Source organism: Myxocyprinus asiaticus, chromosome 36, assembly GCF_019703515.2.
Source record: "Myxocyprinus asiaticus isolate MX2 ecotype Aquarium Trade chromosome 36, UBuf_Myxa_2, whole genome shotgun sequence".
NCBI lineage: Eukaryota > Metazoa > Chordata > Actinopteri > Cypriniformes > Catostomidae > Myxocyprinus > Myxocyprinus asiaticus.
Window position 1 is genome coordinate 42,042,357 of NC_059379.1, and position 12,535 is coordinate 42,054,891.

Genomic DNA, 12,535 nt, shown 5'->3' on the forward strand with positions numbered 1-12,535 from the left:
CCCTAGTGCCTTGCTCTCTGAGTCCCCAGCTGCTCTGAACTCTGAGCCCTTGCCTCCTGTAGCTCCATCTCCTGAGCCTCCTGTGGCTCCACCTCCTTCGGCTCGGCCCCTGAGCCTCTGCCTCTTTTGGCTCCACCCCTGAGCCTCAGCCTCCTGCGTCTCCTCCTCTTGAGCCTCCTGCGGCTCCGCCCCCTGAGCTTCTGCCTCCTGCTCCTCCCAGGAACTATTTTTTTTATATGTGTTAAGGAGCTTCAGGAGCTGCTCCTTAGATGGGGGATCTGTAAGGTTTACCCTGTCGACCACAAGGGGTCGCTATGTTTGTTTATTGGTTCTTGTCTTCCGTATGATTATGGGTTTTGTGGTTCTTTTCCTTGTCTCTGTTCATTGGTTCTTGTATTCATTAGTCCCAGGTGTTCCTTGTTTGCTCATTTGTCTCTGTGTATTTAATCCCTGTGTTTTCCTCTGTTCATTGTCAGTTCTAATCAATTCATGGCTTTAATGGTTTGTTCTGTTCTCATTTGTTTGGTTTCTTGTGTTTATTTTTCTGAGTTTTAATTAAAAGCGCTCTGCGCACTTTGCTAGTTTTGATACTTTTAATTATATAAACCGGTGAGATTTGATACACCCTGATCCATAACTGTCCTAGGAAGACAACATGTCGAAGAATTCAAAATCCTCGGGCTCTGGAGACATTAAAAGACACTTACATGCTCAAGCTGACACCATCCCAGAGGCCTCGGACCAGGGAGTCAATTTGGCCAGAGAGGTGAAAGAGAATCATGTGAATTGTTGAACGTGTCTGCAATGCTGACGGAGGTCGTTGCTGACTTGGAGGATCTTGTTGCAATATGTCGATCGATCACTGCCATGGAAACGAAATTCACTGAGATGGTTACAAGAGTGGGGGATGTCGAAAAACGGATTGATTATCTGGAGTCATCGGGGAGGGAATTAGCTGCAAATCCGCTAGCGACCAAAACGGACTTGGAGCGTGTCTGGGAAAAGTTGGAGGATATGGAAAATCGTAGTCAGCAGAACAACGTCCGAATTGTTGGAATTCCTGAGGGAGCAGAGGGTCAGAATATAGTGGAATTCCTAGATGGGCTCTTTCCGAGTCTGCTTGACATAACAGGCCATAAGCTGGAAGTCGAGCGAGCTCACAGGTTTCCGGCTCGGCGATCTGCTGAGGGAGACGTGCCCCGATCGATTCTGGCCTAATTTCTGAGATCATCCGATAAAGATCTTGTGTTACACGAGGCGATAAGTAAAGGTAAAGGAAGGCTTTCTTGGAAAAACCACAAAATGTTTTTGTTCCCAGACTTTGCGAATTAGACAAGAGAGAAACGTGATCCATTCAAGGAATGCAAGAAACTCTTACATCAACGGAAGGTCGCTTTTGCACTGATGTTCCCGGCCAAATTGAGATTAGATGCTATGGATGGCCGCAAAGTATTTACATGTCCCCAACAAGTGATGTCCTTCATAAAGTCAATGGAGTGAGTAAGTCATTGTGTGAAACTCATGTTGCAGCCGAGTGGGCCTGATTTACTGAACATTCACTTGACTGTCCGAGGAAACTGGGTGCCTTTTTTTATTTCTTTTTTTGCTGGTTCCGCCTAGTGGCTGGAGTTTGTTTTGTGTAGTAACACTTCTTAGTAGTAACACTTTTCTGTAGTAACAGTACTGACTGGCATTTTCAAGGCTTTGGATATCTTTTAATATCCTTTTCCATCTTTATAAAGTTCCATTACCTTGTTACACAGGTCTTTTGACAGTTCTTTTATGCTCCCCATGGCTTAGTATCTAGCCTGCTCAGTGCATCCACGTGAAAGCTAACAATCTCATCGACTATTTATACACAGCCACTAATTGCAATTTTAAAAGCCACATGTGTGGGAAATTAACCTTTAATTGCCATTTAAACCTGTGCGTGTCACCTTGTGTGTTTGTAACAAGGCCAAACATTCAAGGGTATGTAAACTTTTGATCAGGGCCATTTGGGTGATTTCTGTTATCATTATGATTTAAAAAGGAGCCAAACAACTATGTGATAATAAATGGCTTCATATGATCACTATCCTTAAATAAAAGTCAGTTTTTTTTGCTATTTTCAAAATCAATGCCAAAATTTCACAATTTCTGCCAGGGTATGCAAACTTTTGAGCACAACTGTATATATATATATATTATATATATATATATATATATATATATATATATATATATATATATATATATATATATATATAAAATATAATTTTTTTGTGTGTGTATATACTCATGTGTGATCACAGGAATGTTTGTTGAGGGTCAGGGCGGGGTTGGGGACTGGGAGGCATGATTGTGGGGTTTAAATGTTGATTCTATGTATATATGTTTTGCTTTTCTTTATTTACTGTAGGAATCAATAAAACATATATACTGTATGTGTGTGTGTGTGTGTCCCAAAGTTGGAGTGCCTATAACTCCAGAAGTACTGAAGATATCTTCATACTTATCTAAATTTTGACAAATGGCATTTATTTTGGCTTTGATCTTCATTTATATATTTATTTTACCAGAATAATAATAATTTAAATAAAATAAACAAATTTGAGCTGGAGATCTCTGAGTTCACATGGAATGACTTTAATAGCATGTAATGATAGATTTGAAAAGAAGCATTTCTACTGGAGATGCTCTGGAGAATGAAATTGATTTTCAGACTCCATGTGCCGGTGCTGCTTCAGGAGGGGAGTAGTCCAACACAATCCCCAGCAAACATACATTCAGCTCTGACTAACCCACTTTTCACAATCCAGTCAATTACTGATAGAACATAGTAAAACTCAAGTCAAGTCCTGTCCTACATTTTTTTTTTATCTGTGCATATTATTTTTAAGTCAGAAATTAGTCAGACTACATAAGTAAAATGGGTTTTCCAATGCCATTTCATGTTGCCTTTCTGCACCCTAACCTAAAGTGGTTCATAAAACATACACCGCACAATCAAACTCAAGAGCCATGCAGAAAGATATCAAATATTAAGAGACAGCATGTGACTGTGATTAAATGATGTTAACTGAATGTATTAGTGATCTGTATATCTGTTTTCTGTTTGTTTATCTTGCAGTTGGCCACGTGGGATTCTGTTCATGGGCTTAATGGCAGTCTAAAGGAGAGCCGTATTGAGAACGGCATGCAAGGGGTTACAGTCAAAGTAGTCACACTGTTGGTAATACATACTTTATTATTTTCAATTTTGTATACAGTATATTGTGTGTATGGACGTTGATGTGTATGTGTGTGAATATTTATTGGAATAGTTCACTCAAAAATGAAAATTCATGTCGTTTCAAACCTGAATGTTTTATTTATTTATTAATTTTTCTGTGAAACACCAAAGGGGATGTTTAGCAAAATGTTCATGTGGTTTACCCATTCGAAGACAGTTAGTTAGTGGTTATAAATCAACTATTAAACGAAAGCATAATTAAAGTAGTCCATACAACGTGTACACCATAATCCAAGGTATACGAAAGCTTTGTGTCATGAACAGACCAAAAAAGTTGTTTCTTACTGAAAATCTCCCCCTCTGTCATAACTCTCAAATCTCATTTGTGTTCACTCACATTCAAATATAGTGCATGAAGATGTGTTGTGTCAGGTTTGACATATGTTATGCCAAGCAGCATTGGTTTTTGTATGTCTTGTAACTGATCATGGCATGCCAGGTTTAAATGTGTGGAAGCACTAGTGAAATTTGAGCCCTACAATGGAGGGCAAGATTTTTTGCTGAATGTCTCAAATATAGGCCTGTTCCTCACACAAAGCTATCGTATGGCTTCAGAAGACTTGAAATCATGCTTACAAGTCACACAAACTATTTTTATATTAGTTTTGAACAACAAGATAGACATTAAATTTTGGCAGAATTGTCCTTTTTCGGTGAACTATTCCTGTAATAATGTCAGCTTTGGTTGGTTACTATTTTTGGGAGGTAATTATAGTGCTACATAATCTTAAATATGTCACAGTAACATTTTACATGAATGTTCCCTTTCTTAAAAGTTTAGGGTTTGATTAATGAATAATAAGCCATTTGCAAATGCATTACAAATCACTGACGGTTATAGCAATGTTAAAAAAAGGGGCAACGTTTATCCAGTACTTGCCAAACAGTATTTTAACTTGAATGTTAATAATGCTTAATAAATATACTTATTCATGCTTATATTAATGAAAAACATAAAATGGCATAATTCATTATTTTTGTCACAATACAGAAATAAATAAACAATTATCCTCCTGAGACCAGAGTGTGACTTCTGTGTGCATTTTCCATTTCCCTTTTTGATTTGTAACTAGTAGCACCAAAAAAAACTATCAAAAAAAATTAATAAATAAATAAATAAATAATAATAATAATAATAATAATAATAATTCTAGACCAAATGGTTTTCTTAAAAATAAATGTCCACATATGTGGACAGCGGGACTAAGTTGTGAAATTTTAAATAATTTCAAGCTATAGAAAGTCAGATTTTTTTCATCAAATATTTTATTATGTGTCCAGGAGTGTTGATTATTCATATTTTTAAGACGTTATAGACATTACAGCTGATTTTCTATAAAGCTGAATTAATAATTCTGATTAAAAGTAATGCATCATCCAATCAATGCCAACCATATTAAAATAAAATTATACATTATAAATTCTGAATCTATGTACTGATTATTATTGTCTCATGTCTGTCAAACATGTTGAGTGATCCAAACATCATCTGCAGTCTGAAACTAAACTTTTGATCTGATTTTAGGAGTGAATGCACTTAGCTGCATAGAGAGATATAGGATGCACCCTTGCTCCCTATTTAGTGAATGACTTAACCTCCAGTGTGCTGTCTGTCTGCACTGGTCTCAGAACAGTTTGAAATACACCTTATTTTCATCCTAACTCCATATAAAGCCTCTGAATGCAACATTTTTCAGCTTTTGCATGAACACATTTATTCTCAATGTGAAAATACACATTAAATATATAAGAATGCATTTATTAATGTTAATGAATAGAATCATATTGTACAGTGATAACAAAATCAAATATAACAACATTTATATTAAAATGAAGTAAAATGACCCACAGATGTGTTAACGTTGAAAGTTGTTCAAAATAACTAATATGTTTTTTCTTTTTTTTGAGGGAATAAGGTCCCATTTTCCACATATGTGGACTTCAAAATTTATGGATTTTTTAAAGCGCCATATCAAACTAAACTAGAGATGCTACTCTTTACAACCAAACCGGTTTCAATCAAAAAACTTAGAGGTTTCTCACCAGAGGCACTTTTGTTGGTGCTGTGCCCGTAGGAGCACTTCACGGAAATCAACGTCATGCTGTTGTGTCACGTGACTCAGTGCGGCAGAAGTTTAACCCTTAAATGACAGTGTAGAGTCTTGTGAACAGTTTTCAGCTGGTTTTAATTTATTTAAATTATGTGTTGCATATAGTGAAGCCAAAATACAACGTCTACACATATGGATGCGGGATCACACGAGGATATAGTGAGATTAAAAGGAAGGATTATGTCATTGTGTTTATATTTATGTCTGTAATGTCTTGATTCACTTGCGTTGTCACTGTTCTTTTCATGCTGATGTGAAAAGAATGGTGCTTCTCCAAGTGCTGTCCCAACTTACCTAGTCCTAGTTACCTAAAGTCCTCTGCAAAAACACTTTTCACCTCTTCATGCTCATTCACAGCAGATATCATATAATAAACCTGATGACCACTAAACCAGTCTGAACTTTATCTACACGTTTCTAATATTAGCAACTCTTAATAAATGCTTCATATGTGTCCACTTTATTAAATTAAGATACATTTTCATAGGTTATGAAATTGTGAATGTGTTATTAAGCATTTATAACATATGTGGTCAAATGGCTCACTATTTGGCAGGTATTGCAAGAAAGTCATGCATATTGTTACAATTGCTTATTAATGATTTATAATGCATTTGTAAATTATTTGTAATAATGAACCCCTTTATAAACCCTTAACAATTGTAAAGTGTTACAGTCGTCATTTACTCCTTTTTTCATGTTGAGATTGTTCTCCATTCTTCATAATTGATGCAATTTTTCTTGTCTTTTGTCTCTTATAAACATAGACATTTAACATAAATTCAAAATAATTTATTTAGCTTCCGATGTGTATATATATATATATATACGTTCCTTATGATCTCAATGTAATCACTCTCTCGGGCTGTGTGCAGTAATCATCTACTAAAGACAGATTTCCCAGTGTGCCCTACAAAATCTTGAAGCAAGTTTGTTTGAAATGTGTCTGCAACTGTTGGTAATCAATATTCCCCTTCAAAGGAGGATCCATTTGTGATGGTGGCAGAAAATATCCTTGGACAGCCCAAGAGATATAAGGGCTTCTCAATTGATGTGCTAGACGCCTTGGCCAAGATCCTCGGATTCAAGTACGATATCTATCAGGTGGCAGACAGCAAATACGGTTCTCAGCTGCCCAATGGCTCTTGGAATGGAATGATCGGGGAGCTCATCAACAAGGCAAGTGCTTTAAATACAGTGCCATTGACCTCTCAATTCTATTTTTGCATGAACCAGACTTTCTAACTTTGTAAGACATTGTGAGAAGTAATTAGCGTGAAGACAATAAGCTTGCCAGCATCTAGAGGATCATAGTGTAATTAGTCATTTATATTTAAAGTTGCTCATGTTGTTGCTTCTGATTCTTTCATCTAATCAATTAACCCATTCTTAAATCAAAATGCCCTCTAAAATAGACCATAGTCAGGGTGCATGCCATATTCATTTGATACAGGAATTCCTACAGGATTTTGTTTTTGCAGCAGGGTACACAGATCCTCAATACTATATGTTTGTGTGGGATTTTTAAATATTTGTTTAATTGAAATAATATCTAGAACAAGAAAACTCTGAAATTCTGTTGCGTTGCTCATTTCACTACACATAGTGAACAACCAGTCAGTAATTAGACTGATGTACGTTTCACTAACCTTGCAAATTTGCATTTTTAACAGTGCTTTCAAGATGTAAACATAACACAGTAATGTTATCAGCTCATTTCGACTCAGATGTAATAACCTGCGGTTCAGTGAGTGACTGAAATGACGACCATCCTGACTTAGAGTGAACCCCTACAAGTGACTCAAATGCACTGTTCTTGCTTGCTTCCTGTCTTTGCAGAGAGCAGATCTGGCGGTGTCTGCCATCACCATCACACCAGAGCGAGAGAACGTTGTGGACTTCAGCAAGCGCTACATGGACTACTCAGTGGGGATCCTTCACCACAAACCCGAGGAAAAGATCAACATCTTCTCCCTGTTTGCCCCGTTTGATCTGGCCGTGTGGGCCTGTATCGGAGCTGCCATACCTGTGGTGGGCGTTTTGATCTTCCTGCTCACACGGATGCAGATGCTCCGATCTCAGAATCCACCAGGAACCCATCAGGCTTTGTCTATGTCTAACTCACTGCACAGTGCCATATGGATTGTCTATGGGGCCTTTGTACAACAAGGTATTGCAGTGTGTTCCTTACTCCTGCACACATTCAAAGGCACCTTCACAAGAGACTTATCAGCTTATAGTATGCTTTTAAGGCTTAGAGAGATGACAAGAATAAAAGTGCAGTGTTTTAATACAATAATACATTGGGGCATCAATACATCACTCCTTCTGAGACATGTTTGCATCTAAACTGCTTATGCAAGCATTGCTTGGCAGCTCTGACAGGCATTTATGGACATTTTGTATTTGAAGTTCAGGTTTGTAAAGGAATAGTTCACCCAGAAATTAAAATACTGTCATTATTTACTCACCCTTATGTCAACAAACCCTAAAATGACTGTAAAAAATACACTTTAAACAATTTTACAGCTCAAATAATACACAAGTTTTAACAGAAGAATTAATGTAAGTGCTTTTATAAAATTATAAGCTTCACATTTCTGCCTTTAAACCCTCTAAAAATTAATCCCATTGACTTCCATTGTAAGTGTCTCACTGGAACACAGATTTGTGCTTTTTTAAAGAAAAGGAGGGAAGAGTCAAAATACATTTTTGTGGTAATGAACATTATGCCACAAATGCTGTCAATTGAGCTGAACTTGTATTGACTCCTGAACATTCCTTTAAAACAAGAAAAAAACCCACAACTATTTGCCAATGGGGTAAGAAAAATAAACTTATTTTCCCTTTGAATTAAGTCTCTTTTTTTTTCCTTCTTTTGTTTTTTGTTTTTTTTACCTAACCGGCAAATAATGTTTTTCTTTATTGTTATAAGCATACACATTGCTACATTCAACAACAAATAAATAAATAAATAAAAGATATGTAATTTTGTTTTGTTTTTCAATTTAATGTGTCTTGTCTTAAAAAAAAAATTATAATAATTTTATTTGTATAGGAAAACAAGATTTTTTTTTAGCATTGTTGAGCTTCAAAAAACGATTAGTTATACAGACAACTTTTATAAACTTTTATGGTGCTTGTTGTCATTTTTGGAGCTTGACAGTGTCCATCCCCATATAAATTTAATGTATGGACAAGAGCAGTGTGCACAACCTGCTAAACATCTGCTTTTATTTTCATGGAAGAAAGTCACATGGATTTAGATCAACATGAGCAGTATTGGGTAAGTTACTAAAAAAAACAAAAACAAAATCCACTACAAAATACTTCTCTATAATGGTAATCAAATTACTTTACTGATTAGCCTATTTTTTTGAAGTAATCACATCACTAATTACATTACATTTAAGTTACTTTCTAAAACACTTAAAAAAGCTCATTATTTTGTTTAGTTTTTTTATGCAGTAGCTTCTTGGTAACCTGAAATCTTATGTGTTTTCAATTCAGAGGTGCTGAGAAACATTTCAGAAGTTGTGAATGTAAAAAGAAAAAAAGAAAAGAAAAAGAAAAAGATCAATCAAGGATTACATATTGATACTTTCTTCAAACATTGAAACAAACACTCCTGGTGGGCAATCTGAAAAATAAAAAATAAAGTCTAAAATTAACTCAGCTGCCAATCTAACATGCCCTCTGATAAACTAATGAGCCAAAGTGTCACACATTAAATGCTAAACAACATTAGCCATGGCTCAATCTACTGTAATCAATAAACATTAATCCAATCACTGGATTGGATGAATATTTTCATCTGAGTTCAAAGTTCAAGTTCCAAACTGTTGTAAATAGTGTTTTATGGTGCATGTAAAACTGATCAGAGATGACTAGCACCTTATGTCAGGAGCACTAACCTGCATATAAAAGTTTCCTTCAGATTTCAAAGTCAGCACACATGCTAAGTACAGTACATAGCCAACCAATTGCTTCTCAAGAGTGTGAAGTGTACTAAAACAGTGTAAAGGTGCCTTTGAATGAAGCACATAACACTGGTTCCCCTTCTGTCACTCACTCGACGTTGTGTCGATGTAGTGACACTAGGGGTCGATCTAGAGAGCCCGAGGCACCTTCAGATCTTTGAGAAAAGGCCAATGAGAATTGGCGAGTAGAATTTACATGCCACTGCCCCCGACATACGGGTATAAAAGGGAGGCTGGAATGCGGATTCATTCAGATTTTTTCTTCGGAGCCGAGTGGTTGTTTTTCAGCGAGCTGAATACTACTACTGATCCATTCACCTCTTCAGAAGCGTGTGCTGTTGGATATACGGTGCATTCCAGCAGCTTTCTCTCCACTCTGCACTCCACTGCAGACTACGCCCCTGGGTGCTTCGACAGCGCTTTAAAAGAGTTTATTTCCTCTAAAGAGTATATTTCCTCTATTAGAGCAGGCACAGTGACGTCGAACGTCTTTTTGAAGATGCCCTTCTGTCTCTGTGCATTTCCTGGATGCGGTCGTTACCTCTCCGCCTCTGACGGTCACAATCACTGCCTCACGTGCCTGGGCCAAAGTCACGTTGAGGAAGTGTTTGTGGATGGTTCATGTTCTCATTGCGAGAACATGACCATGGCAACGTTGTGGTCACGGCTTTCCTTCTTTTGAGGGAAAGCCACTTCAGCTGTCCCCCCCACTGGTCCTTCTACCTACGGGTATGAGGCTGCCCTGGTTGATGCTGAAGGCGATTCGGGGGCTTCAATGGGTACGGTTCCGCCGGGTAAACCCCCACGGACCGCCCACTCCCCGGTACGCTCGTTTGCGCCCATCCAGTTCTGGGATGAGACAGGCAGCTCACCTCAGTGCCAGCCTAATGTCTCTTTCAGAGCTCGTGAGCTGGATGAGATGTCGATTGCTGCATCAGAGAGCGCCTTGGTGATGTCGGACGCCGAGGACTCGACCGGGCTGCCACCTTCGGATGTGGCAGCCCAGTCTGAGGCCGACACGGAGCTGACCACCATGCTTGCCCGGGCTTGAGTGGAAACCTCCACCCGCCCCTGAGCACTCGCGGCTTGATGACTGGTTTCTGGGTTCAGCGCACCGCTCGCAGCCACACCCCCCTCCAGTCCCCTTCTTCCCGGAAGTGCTTGATGAGCTGACATGATCATGGAGGGCACCTTTCGCTGCCCGAACCCAATCCTTCAGTTCGTCCGCTCTCATTACCCTTGATGGTGGGGCGGCCGAGGGTTATGCCGCAATACCCCTGGTGGATAAGGCGATCGTGGCACACCTGTGCCCGCTGAGTGCCACCACCTGGCGGAGTCGCCCGGCACTCCCTTCCCGAGCCTGTAGGACAACGTCGTCTCTGGCGACTAAAGCCTACAGCACTGCCGGTCAGGCCACCTCCGCCCTGCACACCATGGCCCTCTTACAGGTCCATCAGGCCAAGGCTTTGAAAAAGCTACACGAGGGTAGTTCTGATCCCGGTGTGCTACAAGAGCTGCACTCAGCGACCAATCTCGCCCTCCGTGTGACTAAGGTCACAGCGCGCGCACTCAGGCAGATGATGTCCACGCTTGTGGTCCAGGAGCGCCACCTGTGGCTGAACCTGGTAGAGATGAGGGATGCGGACAAGGTGCGGTTCTTTAACATGGCCATCTCCCAGGTCGGCCTCTTCGGCGACACCGTCAAGGACTTCACCCAGCAGTTCTCGGCGGTGAAGCAACAGACGGAGGCCATTCAGTGGCTCAAGAGTGCGCACCCCAACTGTTCGCCGAGGGCGTCCCCTTGCGGCAACACAAACTCAACCGGCTTCGCCCCAGCCCGAGCCCAGTCCTCGGCCCCGGCGTAGAGCCCCCCGCAGTAGAGGGACACCCCCCACTTCTTGGCCGGCCGCGAAGTCCCCAGGAGGGCTCCCATGCGCCCCGAGACGGGACACCCAAGGATGTCTGCGGGAACTCCGGAGCTGGTAGCCAGACCACTCCATCCCCCGGAATCTTTTGTTCCCTTTTTCTTTTCTGTTCGCTGCACCCCGTATGGGCTGCGGTACCCACATTGTCAAAAAAAGAGCAGTTTCCTCTTTCCTCGGGTCACACCGCCAGTGCTCATGGTCGCCGTCCCCACGGCTACCGGACACCGAGCGCCTGCATCCTGGGCCTCACGAACTCAGCCCCCCGCCATTGCGTGCCCCGCTGCATCACACAAACCACACCCCTGGCCGGCCGGTGGTAACAAGTCTCGAGGACGGCCCGAGAAGCCCTCCTCTTCAGTCACCGGCCCGCCTTACACCGGGCGCGTGGAGCAAGCTAAGTGCTTTGAGGGTCCCCTCAGTGTGGCTGCCTCGGGTCGGAGCACTGCTTCCCAACACGGCACTCCCTGCTCCCCCCGCCGCAAGGCCCCACCCACAGGAACGTCAGATGCGATCCTTCTGTTAGTGCCCCTCGCCCGGAGTTTGGACACATGGCTATGGCTTTCCAACCCATCGCGCTGGCTGGCCAGAACCATCCGACTCGGCTATGTGATTCAATTCGCCAGGCGCCCGCCCCGGTTCAGCGGCATTCTCTTCACATCAGTGAAGGATGAGAGCGCCGCCGTCCTGTACGCATGGCGCAATGGCACACATCGCGTGGCTCTCACATCCGCCTGCCGCCATCTTTTCAGCTCTTGGACAGACCTTGCGTTCCTGCGGCCTGGAGTCCCCAAACAGCAAGTGTAAAAGCGCGTCAAGGTTACGACGGACACCTCCAAGACAGGCTGGGGCACCGTGTGCAACCGTGGCTCCTGGACAGGACCTCACCTGCGTTGGCACATCAAATGCCTCGAGTTGCTGGCAGTACAGCTCGCCCTGTGGAGGCTATTGCCATTGATCCAGGGCAAGTACGTGTTGGTCCGGATGGACAACACGATGACAGTGGCTTATATAAACCGCCAAGGCAGTTTACGCTCTCGTCGCATGTCGCAACTCGCCCGTCACCTCCTCCTCTGGAGTCAGTGGTGACTCAGGTCGCTGCGGGCCACTCATATCCCTGGCAACCTCAATGCCACAGCAGATGCTCTGTCGTGGCAGGTGACGCTCAGGGGAGAGTGCAGACTCCACCCCCAGGTGGTCCAGCTGATTTGGAGTCAATTCGGCAAGGCACAGGTAGACCTGTTCGCC

General features: G+C 41.7%; 1 protein-coding gene across 1 annotated transcript in view; it reads left to right on the forward strand.

Moving 5' to 3' along the window:
* LOC127427159 (glutamate receptor ionotropic, delta-1-like) overlaps positions 1 to 12,535 on the forward strand; it is a 764,896-nt gene that overhangs the window by 634,242 nt on the left and 118,119 nt on the right. Inside the window, exons 9-11 of the mRNA XM_051674595.1 lie at positions 3,113 to 3,214; positions 6,367 to 6,564; positions 7,225 to 7,555. Coding sequence (XP_051530555.1) covers positions 3,113 to 3,214; positions 6,367 to 6,564; positions 7,225 to 7,555 — 631 coding nt within the window. The remainder of the gene's footprint in view (positions 1 to 3,112; positions 3,215 to 6,366; positions 6,565 to 7,224; positions 7,556 to 12,535) is intronic.